At 37.3% G+C, this 23655-nt stretch overlaps 1 protein-coding gene across 1 annotated transcript in view; it reads right to left on the bottom strand.

Moving 5' to 3' along the window:
* pbx4 (pre-B-cell leukemia transcription factor 4) overlaps positions 1–22277 on the bottom strand; it is a gene marked incomplete at its 5' end in the record, with an annotated part of 73358 nt that extends 51081 nt beyond the window's left edge. The window contains 2 exon segments of the mRNA NM_131447.1: positions 10714–10787; positions 21165–22277. Of these exon segments, the coding sequence (NP_571522.1) occupies positions 10714–10787; positions 21165–21349 (259 nt within the window).
* Between the last annotated feature and the right edge of the window lie 1378 nt (positions 22278–23655).

The raw sequence follows: 23655 nt of genomic DNA, 5'->3' as shown, positions 1-23655 counted from the left end.
AAGAATTAACAAATGTTATTAGAAATAGATTTCATTATTGTTCAATATGGAAAATAATTAATCAAAATAGCAATTTTGCCATATCGCCCAGCACTATTGTAAACTGTTATGTTTGTCAAAATTAAAATATTCCCACATAATCAAATATTTTAATGCATTAACTGATAATTTAACTCCTATTTTAAATAATTAAAAACTTCTTGCTGCAAATGGATTTGTCCTAGCTGTTTAAAAAATGTTAAAACATTTAAATTGACTTTTAATAATTTAGTACATGAAACAATTTTTGTACTATACTGTATAATTGAAAGAGTTGAATGACTTTACATTAAGTCAACTTTCATGCAACCTTGACTAGTCCGTTGTGTCATTAATAAAGCACAAGATGCAAATGTTACACAACGTGCCACAATTTGCAGTTTATGCAGAAAAAATACATACACATGATGTCTGACAGCACATAACACTGTCTAATGACAACCGTTAGGACTATGTTGTTTTGGGTTGTGTTTTTGTATCTTATTGTCTGTTGTAGGTCGGGATGTGACTTCAGTGCACCTAATTATATAGTCAATGCTCTTATTTAAAAGGTGCGAGAGTTCATCTAGGCCACTGTTCCTTCATTGTTTGGGCAGTTGGCCAGAGCTGTGTTTCAATGTAAGTGTTACGTTTTGTTTTGCATCCACACACTAAAGGCTGATTTATACTTCTGCGTCAAACGCAGGCGTATGCTACGGCGCTGACGCATAGCCCTTCGCTGTGGCCGTCGCTGACGTGCACCTCTCAAAAAAAGTAACTACACGATGCAAGACGTGTAGCGTAAGCTCTGTGATTGGTCGGCTTCGTAGCGCTGACGAGTCTGGGCGGGACCGAGAGCCGCGTGAATGGCGCGAGCGATTGTTTACAAGTGTGGAGTCCCGTGAAGGAGCTCCGGATGGAAAGTTTTGTTTTGTGTTTACCTCATAGTTAAAGTTGTTGCACGTCCGCCGGTTCCTGCCCCAAAATGAGCGAGTTTGAGCCACTTGTACATCCCGGAAGTGTTCAGGAAAAGCAAAAAAGCAGAGAAGAAACTCGACACAGAGGAACATTTACACCTCACTGCCAACTAGCGTTTCGGAAGTGTTAATGCAGACCGACAGAGACAGCGCGCAGAAGTATAAATGCACAGCCACGCACGATGCATGCGCCGTGGGTTACGCCGGTCACCTGACGCAGAAGTATAAATCAGGCTTAACACTGACAACACTTACCGCATTCATTCACTTGCCTTTTACACTGTTTGAACTTACAGAAACTGATGTTTTAATTGTTGTTTTCATTTGTGTTAGAATAAATATTATGTTTGACTTTATTTTGCCATGTTGTGTCCTTTAATGTTACATATTTGAGCCATGTGTAACACACCAATGACTAATTTTTGTGCAAAACAAATGCATCGTGTTCATTCAAGTAACACCAAATCATTAGCATGGGCTAATAGAGCACCGGCTAATTTAGTCAACACGTCGATAACTACACCATTTACTAAGTTAACAAAAACAAATATTTTGTGTGCAAAAGTAAACCTACTCAGTCAGTGTCTGGCTCAAGCGCATATTTTACCACTATGATAGTACGGGCCAAAAACCTACACAAAATCTTGTCCCAAGTCGAGGCTTTTTCGCAGTTAATTTCTAATCTTAGTTATCAGATATTTCCTCATCTTCACCATATCCATCTAGAATGATAATAACACATACTTTGAAGTTTCCACACCAACGTGGCTGCACACTTCACTGTTTCAGCAAGCTTCACGGTTCATTCACAAAATATGCCAGCGTCTACGCTACGCAGAGAACAACAACCAATCACATTACTTTTTCAGTGTTCCATTAACGCGACTGGATACCATCTGCTCAAGGGTATTTGCGTGTAGTGATCTAACTGGTTGACACCTGTTTAAAGTTCACTCTAAGTTCATGCAAATCATTGAGGCGGACATAAGAAAAACACCAATTTAATTTCAATTATCCGGTGGGCAGTTTCGATCTATGAACCTAATTTTATTTCTTTTTTTTAAAAAAACCAAACCTTGTTAATAAATTATTGTGAGGGATAATGAAATTCATTGTGAGTGAAACACCGCATTTTGACACTTATTTGACCATTAAAGCACTCTCATTAAGATGACTTTAGATTTGTGTGCTCTGTTCGTCTCTGAGGCCGAGCGCACACACACAACAGCATGCGACCTCTCTCACATTTTAAAAACATGAATGATTCGAATGTACATCAATAAACGATGCAAAAAACAAAAACAAAAAAAAAACACAATTTTCAAGAGAAACTGAGATTTGCAGAGAAATGTGTACAACTGGAAAGGGGATGGTATATGATGCAATACTAGTTTAATCTTGATTAATGCATAATTGTTAGAAGCCAAAATTTAAATCGAATTTTCGATTAATTGCACAGCCCTTGTCACTGCATCCCAAACAGCTAAAACAATACATCTAAAGCAATCTCCACTATGCTGAGCAAGAACGCTTCTCTACCTGTTAAACTGAACAATTGCATCAGACGACGCAAGCGTGCTCAGGCTCGGAAGGCAAAATGCAGTGTGAGTGCAGACCGCCGGGGAAGAGAGGAGGGGGGCCAATCGCACTTTAGCGCAGTTCAAGGCAACTGTACCTAGTGTAAGTATGCGCTTAAAAAAATACTATTCTGATTTAATAAAAGTCTAAAAAAAATTCACTTGAGTGAAAACCTAAGGTCGAACATTAGCCAGAACTTTAAAATGCTTTAATATTCTCCTGAGGTTTGAGAACATGTTGATATTATCTACATTAAAAGAGATAGTTAACACCAAAATTACCATTTACTCACCATTTACTCACAAGTGGTTACAAACATACAAGCTTCCTTTTTCTGTTGAACACAAAAGAATATACTTCGAAAAAAGTTGAAAGGCACCGACTTCCATAGTAGGAAAAACAAATACTACGGAAGTCAGTGGTTACAGATTTTTAGCTTTCTTCAAAATATCTTTTCTGAAAACCCAGGTTTGGTAAACTTTAGGTTTGAAACAAGAAAAGGGCAAGTAAAGGACAAACTTCAAAATTTTAAAGTGAACTATCCCTTTAACTTGATCCAAGCAGTACTTGTTCCACTCAAGGACATCTACCGTAGTCTCTGGAGATAAACTTTTACTGTGCATCTATTTCAATCTAATATCCAGATGACAATAAAGGAGGGAGATCATGTTCATGTTTTTTAACCAACTGCCCAAAATAATAGTAGTAATATTGGCCGAGCTTCATTTACAATTCAAAAACCTGTAAAAACAGCCAGCACAAAAGGCATGTGACCTCTGCGATGAGCTGGGCAGCCAGAACAAAAAGTCAGGGTTGCTGAAGAGGGTGAGAATCAACTTGCTGCAACCATTTTAAGTCGATGGGGGAGGGGGTCAAGACCGAAGAGACAATCGCCTCGGAAACCTCATTTCTCTCTTAATTTGTTTCTAAGGAGATTAATGAACAAATCTTACATTTCACGCACATGAAGTTCATGTTAAACAGATGGGGATGATGCAGGGAGGGGGGTGTTATAGTGACTTGCATTTGAGCAGAACATTTCCTTAACAATAAAAAACAATCTTCCCAACTGCAGCAGCACTCGGAGGAATTCAATGCCCCTCCCCCACTCTTCCCTAACCCTCCCCTCCACCTCCATTACCATATCAAAGCCCCGAGTTCAGAGCAAGACTTCTCTTTCAAGAATGGAAGCAAGGCATCAGGAGGGAGGAGGAGGAGGAGAGGACAAGACCGCAGCGGCAGGGAAAGGCCTGAGCTCCAGCTCGCTTTTATCCCTGCTGTTCCATGCAGGAGAGAGAGAGCGAGACACAGGCAGACACACTGAGACTGTGGAAAACAGATGTAAAGACTACTGATCAGCACTACAATCATGTGCAGTAGAGGAGGCTGCCTTCTTTAATTCACATTCCAGAGGCAGGAGATAAAAGCTGCAGGGAGTCTTAGAGAGAGGCAGGTGTATATGTATGCATGCATCTATCCATGTTTGTATGAATGTTTGTATGTATGTATGTATGTATGTATGTATGTATGTATGTATGTATGTATGTATGTATGCATGTATGCATGTATGCATGTATGCATGTATGTATGTATGTATGTATGTATGTATGTATGTATGTTTGTATGTATGTATGTATGTATGTATGCATGTATGTATGCATGTATGTATGTATGTATGTATGTATGTATGTATGTATGTATGTATGCATGTATGTATGCATGTATGTATGTGTATATATATGGATCCCAGCAATTGGATTACTTTATGTAAATTTTTAGTCAATTAAAAGTATTATTACTTGCAGTTGGAAAACTACTTCAAACAGATCTATGTTTGCGTTGTTTGTTAGGATGTTTATGTTTCCCAATCTTGAATAAAACTGCGTTATAAAAGGTCAAAAAAGGGTTGTGCGTTTAAACAAGGATAGTGTTTTTCTCACTGATATTGTGATTTGATACGCAATGAAAATTTGTGAATTCAAGAGTATTCGCGTCAGTGTGCAACACAATTCAAATGAAACAAATCTAAAATCTAAACAATGACATTAAAAAGGTTTACATATGCTATTTACTTTATGACTGCATAAACATACATTTACATTTAGCTATTAACTAATACCAATGCCATAGTTTAGGGCGAGTTATCAAAAATGCAACAATAAAGATTTATCATGGTACGGTTCGAATCATCGGACACTAGACACTAGCTTTCCATCCATCTGTTTTTATGCAGATAATTTTGAAACTGCGCATTAAAAACATATGCACATAACTGAGCATAACTGAACCTTTATTCAGTAATGAAACATGCAACTAAACCATGATGCAAACACATTCACTGAACAAAATCCAGGATGTGCATAAAAAAAAAAAAAAAGTCATATGATTTTGTTATAAGAGATCATGTGATGATAAAACTTTGTGTGAATGGACAAACCAGAAGGCTGAGCACATTGTAAAACATCTAAAATGTTGCTTTGGTCATTCTAAAATGCCTTAATTTCAGTATTAGTGTTATTATATTATTAATCACCTACAGAATAAAGAGCGTCTGTGCTCAGTGTCTCACACCTTCAAACGCCACCTCACATTTATGTCAGCTTCTTCTACCACAGCAAATTCCGTTTTTACTGTAGATTTTTGGCGCATGTTAATCAGGAGGTGACGATTTTGTTCTCTTTGACTCATTGGATAGAAACGCTGCTTTATTTGCATGTCTTTTATGCAATAATCCAGTTTTACGCATAAAGTTAATTCACATTTTAGATGGAAACATCTTAGCTATTGTCGAACAAAAACATAAAAACAATCCCAATAAGCATAAGCACAAATAAACACAACATAATGAAGATACTACTAAAATAATAACGGTTTTTCACATATCTAACAGTGATTTTTAGGCACAGAAACTGAATAATATTCAAATATAACACTGCATACTGTATATAAACTTCACTGTATAAATTAAATAAAGATTAACAATTATTGCATAATAGTTACTCAGTCAACAGGGAGTTATTTCATTATCTTTTGTTGTTTGATTAATATTAAAAACAGTTGGCTATAGATGAATCCACAGTTCCAGCACACTGCAATGTTACAGGCAACAATTTCTTTAATGTTTACGTTCTAAAGCCCAATCTAACTGATTGAATACTCATTAGGTCATATTGGTCATAATTAAGTTTTACCATTGAGAAACAAGACTTTTTTTGCATTTCACTATGTATAAGATTCTGACGGTATGATGAACTTAGACAAAAATACCATGGTATTGTGATCACTGCTTTATTAGCGCTTACTAAATGTCTGGGTAAAAAAACACAATATATTTCCCTATTTCACACAATGTATTTTATTTTAAGAAATATTTATAGTATTTTGTAGCCGTAAACATGTCAGGCTAAATAGTTCAGCTGTCTTCATTTCTTTACAACACAAAAAAACAACACTTACATATACCTTGGGAATGGTTTACCATTTTAGCTGTATTAAAACCTAGACTTAAACCATGGCAAACCTCGAAACCTGTTCTCGTCCCATACCTAGTCGCCACTTTCAAACCTGTTCAGATGAGGGCACTTCTCAGATCCCAAGTTCTCTTTACACTTTGAGGTTCAATGTTTAAATAATAAAAGCTTATGAATTTAGTTTAAACAGAAATCGCTCACATTGCATATGGGCATACGTTCTAACAAGCACAAAGCCAGTTCAGAGAATAATTAAAGGAAATGGGGAAAAAGCTAAAATAATTTAACTTAAATGCAAAACTAAATAAAATGCAATTTTCGTACGTTAATTGAACCGTGGAGGTCGCATCAAACAATTCAAAATTATATTGAGCTTTGTGACATCCTTAATAAAGTCAAGCCTGAAATTATTTAGAAAATTCAGATTTTAATTTAATGTTTAATAAATAATTTTATTCCACCAGCAAGTTTTTTTTTTATAGGAAATGAGACTACGTACAAGAGCCATCATTGTGGGGAAAAAAAAATCTGGTTTTGTATCTGAACTAATACTTCGGCAGAATTTGCCAGAGGTATGAAAAATTTCAGGCTTGACTGTGTATATACACACACACGCACATCACCATGATGGACACCATCCGCCACTCAGGGCTGAGGCCTGTTCAGACAAAGCCAGACTTGATATTCAAGCAAAACAACACCTTTCTATGAAATCCCTTGTATGAGGAATGAAACAATGTACTTTGACAGGATGCCACTTTTATTCAAATGCTAGATTGAGTTTTGAAATATTTAGGTGTCATTGAAAACTCAACACTATAGATAAGAGTTTAAAAGAATATGTGATTGAGTCACCCAAGACCGACCATAATACTACAAAAAAATAAATTAAGACCACACCACCAATCCTGAATACAAATTTCTAGGGCTGCATATATATCCTTTCGGCGTTGATACATTGCAATGTGTGCATTTGAAACATTTGCAATGTGTGGATCGGCCATGTTGAGTTGGGATTATAGTGGACCAGGAGCCACAGTTCAGAACACATGAGATTTGTGGAGTCGCTGCTGAGTTTAACCATAGCAGATTGAATGATGGGTGACTGTGTGAGCATTTCAAGACAATTCAAAGCATTTGAGCACTAGAAATAATAACATGTGTAGCTTTAGGTAAGAATAAGAGGGTTAGTTTAGCCAAAAATGACTCATCCTCAAGTTGATTCAAATCTTTAAGAGTTCAATGATTCTGTTGAACATAAATACAACACATATATTTTGAAGAAAGCTGGAAAACATGTAATCATCTATTTAAATTGTATTTTGTTTTCCTACTATTACAGTCAATGACTACAGGTTTCCAGCTTTCCTTTAAAAATATATGTTGGCGCAAATAGCCTAGTGGTACTGTGCGCTGACATATAGCAGTGACGCGCTCACGGCGACCCGAGTTCGAATCCTGGTTTGAGGTCCTTTGCTGATCCTACCCCCCTCTCTACTCCCAATGCTTTCCTGTCTGAAATCTCTACTGTCCTATCATAAAAGGTAAAAACATCCTAAAAAATAATTATAAAAAAATAGATATATATTTTGTTTTTAACAGATTTTCAAAATATATTTTAAGTAATACACACTTTTTAAAAAGTAAAATATAGCTGAGGGCAAGTAAATTTATACACTGAAGTGTTATTTTAAATTTCATTAAACAATGTGGTAAATTACAAAGCATTTTTTATTTAATTTGTGTCTTTGTATTAGGGTTGCACGATATTGGGAAAATCTGATGTTGCAATATTTTTTTATTTTGCAATTTAAATATTGCAAAATACAGATTTACAAGATAGTTTCAATGCCACTATTTGCTGGTTTTCTGAGGAGTCTAACAGTTTTACGTACAGAAATGGAATAATCACAATGCAAAAAATGCTTTTCCTACTTTGCTTTGTCTTGTTCCAATCCAAATATCTAAATATTTGTAGATCGTAAAGATTGTAAACATATTGTTTTGTTTTCAACTTCAGAAGAAGGGCTGGCTAATTTGGCCTGAAATCAAAACCTTGATTAATTGAACATTTTAACTTGATTAGAATTCATGAACAATTATGTTACCTATTTATTTTACATTTTTGTCTACATAGTTCAAGTTTTGTACGGTAAATGTTAACATATTAAAAGTGAGGGACTTTTGAATGTAGGGTGCATTGCTTGATTTTAAAATAATTGAAGTAAACACACACGACCTACTATCTATAATTATTTATTTAACATCAACTCTGAACAATTGAAAGTTAAGTAAGTAGTCTCTGCGCCGCCCACCCTTGTCACCACCACCAAACCAACCAATCAAAAAGCTTGTTACATGCTGTTGTGACGTGTAGTTACATTTTTTGAGAGGTGCGCAGGCATGTAAAGGCTGCGCTGGACTGTACGCATGCGCGTAGCATAAGTATAACATCAGAAAAGTATAAATCATAATAGCATAGGTATAAATTATAGAAAAAGTATTGAAAAAACTTTACCTGGAAAATTAGATTGATTATAGATTCTGAATGCCGTTTTTAATTACTTTTCCCTATTTAGATGACATTTAAAAGGCAAAATTAAGAGTTTTTCCTTGAAACAATTAAGATGATCAGCCAGTGGGGTAAGTAAAATAATCTTGTTTTTGCTTTGAAATGTAAATATCTGCACTAGAAACAAGACAAAATGTTAAAAATAAACTTTTTTTGATTAATAAAAATTATTTGAATTTAATTTAATTGATTAAATACAGCAATTAAATAAAATTCTGTAGCTCCTAGTTAACTATAATACAAACTCAACATCGCATATATTGCAATGTAACTATTGCGGATACACACATTGCGATATCGATGCTGAAACAATATATTGTGCATTTCTACTTGTGTATTTGTACGGTTGTATTTTAATATCTATTTTTGTTATTGTTTTATTTTATCGATGTGCTCCCCTTAAAAATACTCAAATCTATCTAAAAGGATTTATTTCTACGTAGAGCTATTCAAGTCAGTCAGTCATCTAATATTTGTTGCAGAAAAACAAATTACCACAACATTCAAATATCCTTAATTTTTCAAATGGACTGAAACATTTTTGGTTTGGTCAAACAGCAGTTTGCATTCTCATATTTAATTGAATTTAGCTCCAATAAAAACACACCCTATTCTTACTTAATCTTATATCTTATTCTTAATTAATCTTAATCTCATACATCACTTAAGTGCCCAAATATGACATGTAAATGCGATAACATAAAAACATAAGTTTAACTTTATTTAACCACCACAGTGAGTTTAGTCTTTAAATTTTTGCCGTTTATTAAAATTCCTGCGCTGTATATTTAAAATATAATCTAATTTAATACAACCTGCATATATTTTACTACGCAAAGGTCAGAATATGATGGTAAAATATTACATATTTTTGACATTTTCACCAATGTCAATTGAAATGCTTGATATTTAAAGAAAATTACATTAGTACAATGAATTTTACATTGACAAAAAGAAATACATTTAGAAATATATTGGGTATATTTATATTTTAGATATTTTGTGTTTTTAATACCTCAGACGCAATGAATTTGGTGTAAACAGGCCTTAACAGCAAAAGCTGAGGCTCAAATCAGACAGTAATGGCCTCACTCGTGTCATCTAGTAAATCAGCTCATTTACGTCAAAGACTTGAGGGGAAAAACAGGGATTGTAGATTAAGTTTGGCGATAAGCGAAGTGATGTATGGAAAAATTCTGACCATTAACTTCGCCTGTCTGCACTGTCGACAACACCTTCCATTTAGTGCTGCATTTCTCCCCGGCCCTTTCTCCACTGGCAGGCTAAATGTGAAAATCAAAGTGAATGACATTAGGTAAATAAGACAGCAGGTTGCCTTGGCAACAGGGACAACCCCCGATACCCATTCCTCTAGCCTACCCTTTACTTGCATCCAATTATAGGAAAGTAAGACTGGGTTATTGACAGATTGCCACAAACAGACCGCTGCACATCATTTTTGCACTGTAATTCCACATGAGCATGCTTGTTACAGAACCTGAGATGGATTCAAGCTGCAGGATATGACAGGAAAGAAACGAGAGAAACCATGGCACAAAGACAACGCCAACACCTCCATAAATATTTAATCATTTGTCAGCCGCTCGTTTGAGGGGAGAAAGCTGCGGATCTGCCAGAAAAACTGACCACAGTGAATCTTGCAGTTAAGATGCGGGAGCCGTTACCTGTTTGGACCATGTTGGCGTGCATTGGGTTTGCAATGAGAAGAGCGTGGTATAAACCAACGATGAGACTGAAGCTGACGCACCTGTTGCTAGTTCAAAGCTCTGAAATGCATTCAAGTGAGATTTCACGCAGTGTAAACATCCGATCCATTGCTATGACACTTAACGATTGCGGTGGGCGATACAATAAGACACCTGGAAATGCCTCGGGAACGCTTAAAAAAATAAATAAAGGACTACAGCGATGCAATAAATTCAGCCTGATGATTATTAAACACCCGTCTCTGCATATGGTCAATGCAGAATCAATACAGAGTAATGAAAGAGATCTAGTCAAAATGTGGGAGTGCGGCTTGAAGACACAAACCTGCAGAGAAGAAATTCTGCATTGGTGGAGTAAGTGAACGACTTACCAGTTTTTTCTTTGATCTCGCATAAAACACTGAAGAGAGCTGGCTTCAACCTGTGGCAGTTCAGTGCGTGTTTTCTGCAAGAGACAGAGAGAGAGGGTATGTGTTAGAAAGACTCTTGTAATGCAACGCAAATGCTCAAAGACCAACACATCGACCGCTATTTGCCCAATTTAAGCTTATTGGCATCTGTCGAACACTGCGCCCAATTAACAAAGTGCCCTCCTGTCAGTTTTGAAATCTACCAAAGGCCTTGTCAATGAGAAATAAGCACGCGGAAGGATATTCAGGGCCATTTATCCACGGATTTTGCATGTGTGTGTTATTTCAGTGCCGGATTGACTGAAGCATTGATTCAAATGAGGCCATGGCACAAGTAATGCTCCAACAAAAGACGTGCCCAATGCAATTTGCAAAGTTTCTCATCTTGTGGGTTGGCTCTGAAGGATGAAGGGGACTAGACTAGTAGATATCTACGTTACACGTTTGGATGTGTAGACTGCTAATATTAGTAATTAAATATTTTCAATCACTACTGGTGATTTTCTGCCACAATCAGAAAAAAAACGTACACAAATGTTTGATTTAAAAAAAAAAAAAATGTACATTTGGATTTTATTTGAAACGAGTATTTCCGAATACACATTGCATGAAGCTAAAATCATGTAGCACTCAGTTCTCCAAATACGAATGCTCAGTTTTCTAACTAGTAAATTGAATGTCTCCTTTTTAAAAAAAGCTGCTAATGATTGCTTTGAAAGTTTACCTGACATAGTTACACCTAAACAGGTTGTGCATTTTGGCCATTCATTTACACAAGTGATTTGGTGGCCTGAATAAGGACAAACTTATTTATTTACTACTATTTAGCTTATATTCATGCGCTAGTACTTAACCAAATCAACAACACAGTAAAAGACAAACACTGACATTGCCAACTATGAAAATAGGATGGTCACTTCTGGCAGATTCTTGAGACAAGTTTGTTTAGCAAAATCTTTCCAAAATATTTTAAGCACATCATGTTCATACAGCTGCACTTAAAGTACACATTAGAGCTAAAAGCAGATGCCACCCTATGCTTTACAAACAGCTGTACTCTCCTTGCATCTAATTCCTTACAATCACCACTTAAACCTTAGGTTAGGGTTACAAATGGTAACTTCTAAAAAGCTAAGAAAGATTTAAACAAATTACAAGAGTGTTCATCATCTTGAGCAGGGTTCGAATTAATATTGTGAATATATGGTAAAAAAACTAGCCTTAGCCTAGTTATAAAATCTAAGCTCAGAATCATTATTTCATTTACTTTTCAACTTATTCCCTTTATTAATCAGGGGTCGCCACAGCAGAATGAGCTTCCAACTTATCCAGCAGGTTTTACGCAGCAGATACCCTTCAGGCCACAACCAAACATTGGGAAACACCCATACACTATGGCCAATTCAGCTTATTCAATACACCTGTACCACTTCTTTGGACTGTGGGGGAAACCAGGGCACCCGGAGGAAACACACGGGGAGAACATGCAAACTCCACACAGAAAGGCCAACTGACCCAGCCAAGGCAAGAAACCAGCGACCTTCTTGCTGTGAGGCGATCGTGTTACCCACTGCGCCACCATAATGCCCCAGCTCAGAATCGATTCTAAATAAATGATGCATTTTGAATTATATGTAAATAAATAGAATTGTTTTTATAAACGTTTTTTTCACCACCGCTCTACAATTCATCAATCGTCTTTAAACCAAGCAGGGGATTTAAGGTTACCGAAGACACACCAACAACCTTTAACATTCACCGCTGGATATGATTACAATCACAGGTGCAAACATCTCCTCAGGAATCAATCAAGATGTAATGGACACACTAAGACTAAGAGTCTTTAAAAAAAGCTCAGTGTCTGTAGATTGAGAAGACACAGCAGCGGTCTCAGCTCACTCCAGCTAAATGAGTAACTGACACATGGTCATCATTTGTCTTCAGGGAAAAGCATTCCACCTTTTAATGGTATTATCCAGCCCTTTTTACACCCCGAACGTGCTTAATTTATTGAGCAGGTCTGGAGAATATCAAAACAAGCGAGGACCCTCCGTCTTGCTGTGGAAACATTCTTCTCAAAGCCAGAATCATATGTGCTAAACCCAATCATCGATCATTTCAGGGCAGTCTCCCATCAGCAAACTTTATTTCCAGGCTCTGTAAGCTCTGATGCATAGGAAGCTTATCTACACACAGCCAGATTTTAGAGCTACTGTATTAGAGAGCAGATGAAGCATGCTTTCCAGGAGCATTGTTAACCCGTAACAAATGCCAATAATCGAGGTGTACTCGTTAAAGCGGTTCAGCTAACAGCTGGGATTAACATGCCACCTGAGCATGCAAAGCGATAATGCCACAATTCAAAAACACACCGTCACTTCCAAATACGCGAAAGGTGTTTACTATTGCTACAGGCTGCTGCAAAAGCCTGAATAATCTTTTAAAAAAAGGACTAAACTGAACACCACAACACTTAACTGCCTAATATTGCAGTTGGCCGCAACTTAACACTGTTAGATTGCTCCTCTTTCGCTCGAGGCAAACATATAACATGGGAAATCCCAAAAAAAACAGATTGTTTTTTGTGGATGAGGCCTTAAGCTGATGACACACAGTGCAATGCGTTGGGTAATTTTGTTGGAAATGGGCAACAGCACTAGCTTGGGCAATGCTGAACTGGTTACTGTTGATTACTTAGCTTGTTTTGTCATATTGCCTACTTTCCAACTGGCTCGAGTATCATCCAACGTGAGTTAGAGCAAAATCCTAGCTAAGACTTCATTTGATGCTTAAAATGTCCTTTGTTGGCTTTGACGCGTTCACACCCAGATATTTCAGGTATGTAGCATTCAATGCAAGAGGAACAAACATTTCAAGTAATGAGATGGCGTTCATGTAGGTCATTTCTTTATGCTTGAAAATTATTGCGACAAGCACAATTACAAAAAAAAAAACATCAAAAACTGACAACAGACATCACAAAGAGAAAACTAAACTTGAGTCTATAGATGGATGATCATGAAAAGACGTAATGTAAACTTTTACTAGGGTGTTTATGAAAAGGGCAAAGAGTTTCAGTTAATTGTAAGACTAAAATATTCATGTGGTGGTTGGTCGAGAGTCTGGGAGTCATGTAACTAATCAAGACTATCTGAAGAAGTGATTACTTTAAGTGCATCACTTATAAACAGAAAAACACTCCATGTTCACTTTACCTTCTCAAACACAACTAAACACATACCACAAATAATAACTGGCCAATATAGGCTACTAAACAAAGAGAATGATGGCATGCAATCAAACAAAGGAAAATTCAAGTTGCTTATGTTTATTATCTTTAAAGATAATTGGGGGCATGTTTCAAAACTACTGTAAAATGCACACTAATATTGAAAATTAAGGTTTAAGTTACAACAGAGCTGCTCTTATTTAAAAAATTAGTTTATAGTAATTAAATGAGGAATTTATACTACGAACAATGTTTTTGATAACCAAAAACAGTTAAAAACTACTGAAATAAATCTCCATTAAAAATGAACAACTAAAAGCGGTATTTGACCACAAGACTTTGCTACAACTGACCCAAATTAAAGCCCAATTCTATGAATGTGAATGCAAACGGCGGTTCTTTCTCAACTTGCTTTGCATTTTGCTTCATTCAAAGTGGTCTGAGTTTGGTTCTTTTAAGAAGAATTGCACATTCGAAGATGGTAATATTAGTTTAGCCCCGCTCAGGTCTTTAAAAGACTGAACTGTATTTTTCTCTTTGTCATCAGCATGGAGGGGATGATGGGGGAGAGAAGAGGAGGGGGGGGGTGCTCATGCGCTCCTGTACTGACCTGTGCTGGAAGTTGAGCGGCAGGGCACACCCTGCTGTGCTCCCCCCCAGCTCCCCCTCCCTCTGTGGGGTCCACTGCGCCGGTGCCTCCTCTGGCCAGCATCTGGACACAGGGCAACAGGGTGAGAGGCTGAGGGCAGTGCTGGCATCTGCCCCCACCGTCCCAATGACATCCCACCACATCCACCCCTCAACACTGGGGACTAGAGACCCCCACAGTAAATAATGCAGATCAAGAGAACAAAACAGAAAATCAAGTACCGTGGCATATGAGAATGAAATCAGTTGAATTTATTTATTTTTTTAAATAAAAGGCAAGCTAAAGAGTCAGTGTGAAAAGAAAATGATGAATAAATGATCAAGCACATAAGCACACATTGCTTTTAACTGGAAGCATTTTTGAATGGATGAAATCAGTATACTTTGAATGACCTTATATGCCAACTACTGCAAGGGACAACAACAGACCAAAGCAAGTTAAGAAGTCTTGTGCGTTTCATTTGTTTGTTTTTAACCGCCAGTACCAGGTCTTATTGCGCTCTTGAGCGAAGCACATGCCTCCACTCAGCAAATAATGCAGGTTTGGGACACATTATACTAATTAATTTAAGAGGCATTATGATGAGCCACAAATCCATTTAATGAGATACCACAACTGTGCATATTTCATTAGTATCAAATTAAGGGAATCTGTTTAAAAGGGACAGAGAAAAAATGCATTGTGAGTCCAGGAATGCTGACCACACTAGGTAGAATCCCTCTGAAGTGGAGTCAAGCTCTCTTCTCTGCAAATGAAGCTGCCTCATCTGCCCTAAAACCATCCCACACTTGACAAAATAATAATGCATATTTCTCTCAGGTATCTGAACTATTTCAGGTCTGTGCAGAAGCACCGAAGGGCTTTTTTTGCCTCATAACTGAAGGCGGCAAGTGCTTATACTCAAGAAAATCTGTAAGATATCGGTGACAGAGAAACAATAGCTAAAGAGAAAATCCATTTACGCCCATCACCAACTATTTCTGGTAATATCCTTAAAGGAAGAGTTCACCCAAAAATGAAAATTCATTCAGTTGTTTAGCATCGCGTTAATGAGATGCTCTGTTCACCCTTTATCATACGTCTTTCCCCTTTTCTCCAGCTCTCAATTGTACTTCACATCTGTAGATTCAAACTTGCCATATCATGATCTGTATCATGATGAGACACAAGAACCGACAGTGTTTGGAATCATTAACATGACACATGCTGTGACAAATCTTCATGCATGTTTGAAGATGGCAGGTTTTTAAATAAGATTTGAGAGCTACAATGAGGGATTATTTTGCACTGTAAAAGGTAATAAAAGGTTTAGTTTATTGTAATAGTGATTTACTCGACTGATTAAAAAAAAATTTTTGCTTTATTGTTTGGTATTATTCTCACATCAAAAATTACATTGACTTCAAATTTTTTGCCTTCAAATTTGTTCGAATGAAGGAGTTTTGTTATACTGTTTTGTCGATGTCAAACTGTGACAGCACTTTCTGGATTTCCTCAAGTCTGCATTATGTAACCTTTAAAGTAAAGTTATTCCACATTTTAAAGGCAAGTTTACACAGCAATGCACAATAAAAAAATCCTTTGCATCTTAAAAATGTTTTACAAATGCTGTATTATGCACCACCAGGCCAGTAGATGGCACTGTCACATTGTGAAGAAACAATTTGCATTTACGCACATACAGTCTTAGGCTATTTTTAGATTAAAAAAAACTGTTTTGTTTTGTCCCTTATGTTTCAAAGTTTAACAACAACGTTTTTTTAAAACCGCCAGTAAAATATTGAAAATTCTGTATTATACATTTCGGCCCAGTATTTGACGATGTCACTTGAAAGTGACGATGTGCCTGTGGCAGCTTAGCATCCACTGTATTTAAAATGAAATGTGTGTTTATGATGCATCTCAACTGTTGGTTGTATTATTGAATCAGCAAATCCACACTTTACTGAAGACACATTACAAACTCATGAGCCTGCACATGAAATCCACATGCGCAGTAATCCACAGATTTTTAGCCTATCAATGAGTCTATTTATTTTCTTGTGTAAATTTGTATTTATTCAGTTTTTAACTTCAGTGATAATACTGACTAATATGACAGTGTTTATTTCATGTATTTACAATACAGTTTGTAAAGTTATATTTTTTGTCTTTCAGTAAACATATTATACGAGAAACATGCTTTGTTTACCAAATAGGCGGATTTAGATGGATTTGCATTGTAAACAAAATAAAAGTTAAGATGTTTGATTTTTTTCTTCATATATTAAGTTTGTTGTTACGATACTCTCAAAATAATTCCACATAAATCTGCAGATTTTCTTTTACAAAATTCACTGCGGAATAAGCAAAAAATGTCCGCAGATTCTGTCTGGCCCAACTCATGAGCAGCAACAACACTACAATGTACTCCGCCATTGTTGTTTGTTTAATTGTGCTTGGCATTAAAACCAACACTTAGTGCACGTCCACTTACTCAACGTGTACCACTCATGCACAAGATATCACCACATTCAAAAAAAAAAAAACATGAACATGATGTCAAAACTTTTAATCGTATGCATTTTCAGTACCTAAAACACGGTTGTCATGTAAATAAAGACAACACACAAAACATGGTAGTGTAACAGCTACGCATTGTTGTTTGCTTGTCAAGTGCTGTGAATCTGGAATACAGAAGTGCTATAGTACACACTTAAACGGTACGTTTCAGAAAAACTTTAAAACCATAAGAGACCCATCCTCAAACTGCTGCTGTCATGTAAATGAGTGGCCAAAACACTGTTTTAAGTTGAAAATTAACATATTCATTAAGTAGGGCTGCACAATATATTGTTTTAGCATCACAATGTGCCCATCTGCAATAGCCATATTGCAAAGATATGCAATGTTAAGTCTGGATCACAGTTGACCAGTTCACAGTTGTCATGTTTCAGTCCAAATATTAACATTACAAAGCTCAAACAAGATTATTTCACTTATTGTTCTACTCTTAATTTTGCCTTATTTCATCTGAATTTTAAAACCAAACAATATTTTAACTTGATCGAAGTTTTCGATATTTATTTTTTGATATTTAGACTAGAAATAAGACAAAGCAAAGTAAGAAAGCATTTTTTTGCATTGTGATTATATAATTTCTGTACATGAATACTGTTAGACTAGGCATGGGCCAGTATAAGATTCTGATGGTATGATAACCTTGGATATAAATATCACGATGTCCGGTATTACGGTATTGAGATCACTGCTCTAAAAATTATTCTTTATAAATGTCTGGGTAAAAAACAAAAACTTTTTCCCCTTTTGTACACAATACATTTTAATTTGGGAAACATTTAAAAAAAAAAAAAACAATTTAACTGCAAACATGTCAGACTTAATAATTAAAATAAACTATTGACTTCTGGCTGATGTCGTCATTAATTTCAAAAACACAGATGTTTTTACAACTTAAAACGGCATCTTTGGAGAGATTTTCTGCTGGTGATATTGCTGTTGTCCTAAAAAAACAGTAAATAAAAAAAATCTTACTTATACCTTAGAAACAGTAAAGCAGAAAATTGTCGGTTTTAAAACCTTGACTTTTCCGAACTGCAGTATTCCTTAAAAACGGTTATCGTACCATGTCTATGCTAGACTCCCTATTAGTCTACTGTTAGAGAAATAGTGCCATTCAACAGTCTTGTGAATCTATATTTACATCACAATATTAATAGCAGAAAAACAAAATATCGCGATAACAGATTTTTCCAATATTGTGCAGAATTATTATTAAGTGAACGATTTTCCCTAAAAACAAGACTTGTTAGCTTGGTATTACGAAATTAACGCTTAACTGATATTTAGAGAACACACCAAATGCATCGTTCTAAGGATGGTAAACGTACAATCATTTTACGCTACATAAAAAATTATTTTAAGGGTATAATTAACTCAATTTATAATTTTTTGTATTTAAAATTGACAGTCGGGAATGTCTTCAATTATAAAACACGCTCGACCACCTTAGATATTGGTCTTTTCCTTAAAGTTATCATACGGCTTCATAAGGCATCTGACATAAAACTTAAAAATATATAGCACCGGTCATTTTAACTACCTAGTACTTTATCATTTATGGAGCTGGATGGCACCGCCAATCGCTTTCATTACTTACACCCAGCAGCCAGGGCATTCGACGAAACAATAAAAGTATATTCATTTTTCGGTGAACAGTTCCTCATTCCTAATGACTGCTGATCTTCCACCAAATACCCATAAAACCCACTTCAACCAGACAAGCACGCTCTCGCAACATCATTCATTCATGAGTCTCTTGCACAAGCGCAGCAAAGTCACTACACGACACAATCACCCAACGCACGCACTATAGATATAAAGGCAATATCTCGGCGTTCATAAGTTGGCCGTGTTGCGACCCTCCATCTCATTAATAGAAACTCAATTTGTGGACAGCTGCACACGCGCACACATTATAGGAGAATTGATTGCGCCCAACACACAATGAAAAGGATGAACACCAGGGAGGAGGAGGAGGGTAAAAGAGAAGTGAATTAATTAAGAGAACCAGGTGGTCAAATGGCTTGGTGGAAAATCACAAGCTAATGACACATCACAGGGCATACACGCACATACGATCCCTCATTAAAAAGCAGCTTTTGTCCAGGATCCGCCACTCCACTGACCTTTCAACAGATCGCAGGTCACAGTGCGCAATCTAGCGATCCATGCCAGATCAATTTCACTGCGGTCAATATATATAAATATATAAACACACACCGGCTGTGTGTGAGGAGAATCTGCAGGAAAAGGTGGGAAAGTCGTCAAACTTGTCGGGTGTTTTCGTCTCGAGGTTAAGTCTGACACTGTTTGACGGCGATGACTTAATTAAGCGCGTGCTGATTATCTATGCTAATGACGAGGTAGCACATTAATCCAATTCATTTATCTAGTGGGGCCTCAATCTGGCAGACGCTCGCTGAAGACCAAATGGCTTCACAGAGCCCATGGGCTCCTGATAACAAACATATTGGTTGACCTCTGAAGCCTTTCTGGCCCCATTTAGCAAAGCCAAAGGAGGGAAAATACTTGTGTCTTTGGTTTATTTTTGGAGTATATTAAGGGAATTATAGGAGGGGAATTCAGGGATGTTTGTTGGCAGAAATCGTTAAAATCAAAACACACACACACAAGGCCGTAATAGTATTTTAAACAGTCCCTCCAGGACTTGGCAAAGGCATATATATAAATTTGCAACCTAAAATTACTGATTTTCTTAAAACGTGTGCTTCGATTCATGTGTTTTGCTGTGAAAACACACAATTCTTAAATGCTTTCTATTTTGATATCAAAAAACCATTGGACTCACAAAATCTGGTTAAAAAACACTCTTGAAATGTAATTGTGGGTAATCCTAGCACAAAAATGCTTCTATTCATTTAATTTAACTTAATTAACACTGGAATGGTGTGAAAGCTACAACTAAATCTGAATGACTTAAGTCTGTACTCAAAAAACATAACATTTCCAGGTCTATGCATAAATGCTGTAAATAAGTAGATAATACCTACATAAACTGAAATAAGTAACATAAAATCCTTTTAAACAAAACATTGAAGAAAACCATTGGTTAAATCTGGCATTTTTGGCTGCCACGAAAGGAGCACCTGAGCACCTTTATAAACGTATCAACCTAAAATTACTGAGTTTGATTGCTTTTCTCAAGATTTGTAGACACAAAATTCCTGTAAATGGTTTATTTATTTTTTTTAAATCAAAAACTACCGGACTCACAAAAACTGATTAAATACACTTTCTTGAAATGTAAACGTTGGCTATCCTGAAAAAATGCTTTTACTCATATTTTTAACTTAAAATTGTAATGGAAGAAAAGCTAAAACTAAATCTTACTGACTTTAGTCTGTACTCCAAAAACCTAAGTTGAAAACTACATATTCAGGTCTATGCATAAAGGCTATTAATGAGTAATAAATAGATAATAACTAAACCAATAGAAATGCATAGCATACAATGCAAAAAGAAATACTGAACAAAACAAATGGTAAAAATCGAGCATTTTTGGCGGCCACGAAAGGAGCACCTGAGGGTTAAAACATGATTGCATTATGTAATCCTCAAAAGATCATTTACCAAGTGCATTTAGATTCATTAGGCAGATGCTTTTCTTCATTAAAACCTCAAATTAATATGGTAACCTCAATCAGCTTAAGGCCAACTTTTTACAACTTAAAAAGAGGGAGCCAAAAGCACCTAAACAAACGTGGTAAATAAACAGTGTATTTTGCACTGTGCATATCTGAAGGAGTAAACGCATTACACCTTATGCTTATTTCATCACAGTGGGTTTTCACGCGGCCGCACAAACGCAGCTATTTATATATAACGCAACGAGGTGTGCAGATTGTGTCTATTTGCTGTTGCACATCAATTCCCCTCAGAGAGCTCAATGAAGTACCTCTCAATCCATCAAATAAAGAGTGCTTTTTTCCTGAGTGCGGCCACACTTCTTACCTCGCCTGGGCTTCGTCGAGGCTCTCGTCGGTGATGGCCATGATCTGCTGGAGGATATCTCCTATGTCTTGCTGCGGTTGACCGAGCGACTGCTGCTTCCGAACCGAATCGGGGTCACCCACGTCGGCTTGCGAGAGTCCGCCGAGTCCGCCCATGCTAGCCAGCATTCGGGTCTGATCATCCATAATACTTTTGAGCCGAATCTCTCCGTTTCCCCGCCGCAAACCAATGAAAGCGTGTTTCAGCGGGCTGTCTCAGTGAGCATGTACCACCGACAGCGCAGATACAAACGCGGAGCCGAACGAGCCACTAGATAAAAAAAGAAAACAAACAACGAGAGTGCGACTGAAATGTGAGGCTGAACCACATCCAAACGACGCGCGACCGATGGTGAAACACCGCGTGCGGTTCCTGCTAAAAACCAGTGTTGTCTACAGCAAAAGGCTGCACACTAGCACTCCCATAAAGCAGACTAACAAGAAAATAAGAGCGTCCCTGGAAACATGAAGTATCCCATGCGCGGCATCTCAAACTATTGCCACTCGAAACAACCAAACACGATCATTCATGTCCACATAAACTGGCTTTTCGTCAAGGGGCTGATGTCGCTGACAGCTATTACAGTAGAAATCTCAGACACTACTAACAAGCTGGACTAAACCAACCAGAGCGGCTAACAAGCTAATAGAGAGAAGAAAAAAAGTCTTAGCTGGAAATAAATCGAAATAGAAACTCGCGCGACCGCTTATTAGCGTCCTCCCGCTGGGGAAAAAGACGAAACTCAACGAGCAAAACGAATCGCGAGAGCGGCGGGTGAACGTGACCGCTTTTAAACGTATTTCCGAGATCTCCGACACAATTGACTCGCAGTGTTGGCTAGCTGCTTAGCAGCGGGGCTAACTAGCATTCGAGCGCTGCTAGCAACAGATTCACTCGGGCTCCACAAACCCCCGGGACCAACAGCAAAACTGCCCCCGGCCTTGCGCGAAATGCCCCGGCTCTAGGCGGACGGCTCGAAATGGCTCAGAATGGAAACGCTCAGCTCCATGCCAGCCGACCCGACACAGTTGGTTTGTTCCCAAGCCGCGGTGCTGTCGTAGAAAGACTTGCCCCTCTCTTGTGTTTCTGCCCTCCTCGGCGGCTCTTTCTCCCCCTCTGAGCGAGCGCACCACTGCGCGCGTTCACGCTACTACAGACGAGCCCTACGTCATCACCGCGCACAAAAGAGCCGCTGCGGTGCCGCGCGCGCACGACTCGCGCGTCTGTGCACGTTTGTAAACAACTTGCGCGTCTCTCTTCCCAAACAGATCATGTAAAGTGCTTTTGTACACTTTCCTTCTGTAACCATAGCCGAACAGAGGCATGTGTTGGTGCTTTCAACAAAAGTAAAAACAATGTATGGCGAGTGCTGTGGGTTGATCAGTGTAACTATGGTTTCTGTTACACAAGCGGTGGAATATTTAGAGACTGTAATTACAGATTCACAGTGAATGAAATAGATCCGCGTACAATGGATTAGAAAGGTGATGCCATGGTAAGTTTAGGTAGTTTAAGGAAGTATGGTGTCAAAATTCTGTTCAAAGCATGATGCAAAATATACCACCATTCTCATCAAATTAAATACGTAGAGGATGAAATACAGACTTACCTGAATGGTTGTAAAAATCAGCACTGAAGACGTTTAATAATATTGCCGTTTCCTTTTTTCTACAGCTTACATACAAATGAATTAACTTTAAAAGATTCAACACTTGAAATGGCAAATATCACTACACATTATTAATAGCAAATGACAATATGAACAGTTTTTTCCTAATTTTTTAATAGTCCAGGTCCACTCAAGGTCTCCATGACCTCTGACCTGGCTGGGTAGATCCCAAGGAAACAAATAATTTGACATACAGAAAAAGCAATGACACACATTTATTATAGGTTTTACTCTGAAGTGGGATGACATTGAGGTCATCATATGATCTAAGCTCTGAAATATTCAACTTTATTAATAATCATAAAGACATAAAATAAAATGTGTTACTCCATCCTGGAGTGGGAATCCAACAGAAAATCCATGCCATCAATATCATTGCAGAAAAGCAGTCTTAGCAAATTCATTCTTTCTCTAACTTTCCTTCGATTTATTCCCTTTTTTCATTAGGGGTCGCCACAGCGGAATGAACCTCCAACTTATCCAGCACATATTCTACACAGCAGATGCCCTTCCAGCTGCAACCGAGTTCAGGGAAAGTCTTTGTGAATTCTAAATAGTGAAGTCATATTAGCAGCCACTGACAACGAAAGTACAGCCAGATAAATAGCGCTAATGTTGTTTTGAAGTCAAAATATAAACAATATAGGGAGAATGTCAGTTTTCACTGAACAAATGTGGCAATATAAAGCCACCTTTACCTCATTTCATTATTGTAGGAGACTTTTTTTGAACATGTTTTAGCTGCAGCGTGCAGTGGTGTGAAGTAACAAATTACAAATACTT

The sequence above is a fragment of the Danio rerio genome, chromosome 3 (genome assembly GCF_052040795.2).
Source record: "Danio rerio strain M-AB ecotype USA chromosome 3, GRCz13ab, whole genome shotgun sequence".
NCBI lineage: Eukaryota > Metazoa > Chordata > Actinopteri > Cypriniformes > Danionidae > Danio > Danio rerio.
The sequence above is the reverse complement of the archived record's forward strand: the minus strand, read 5'-3'. Positions and strand labels throughout refer to the sequence as shown.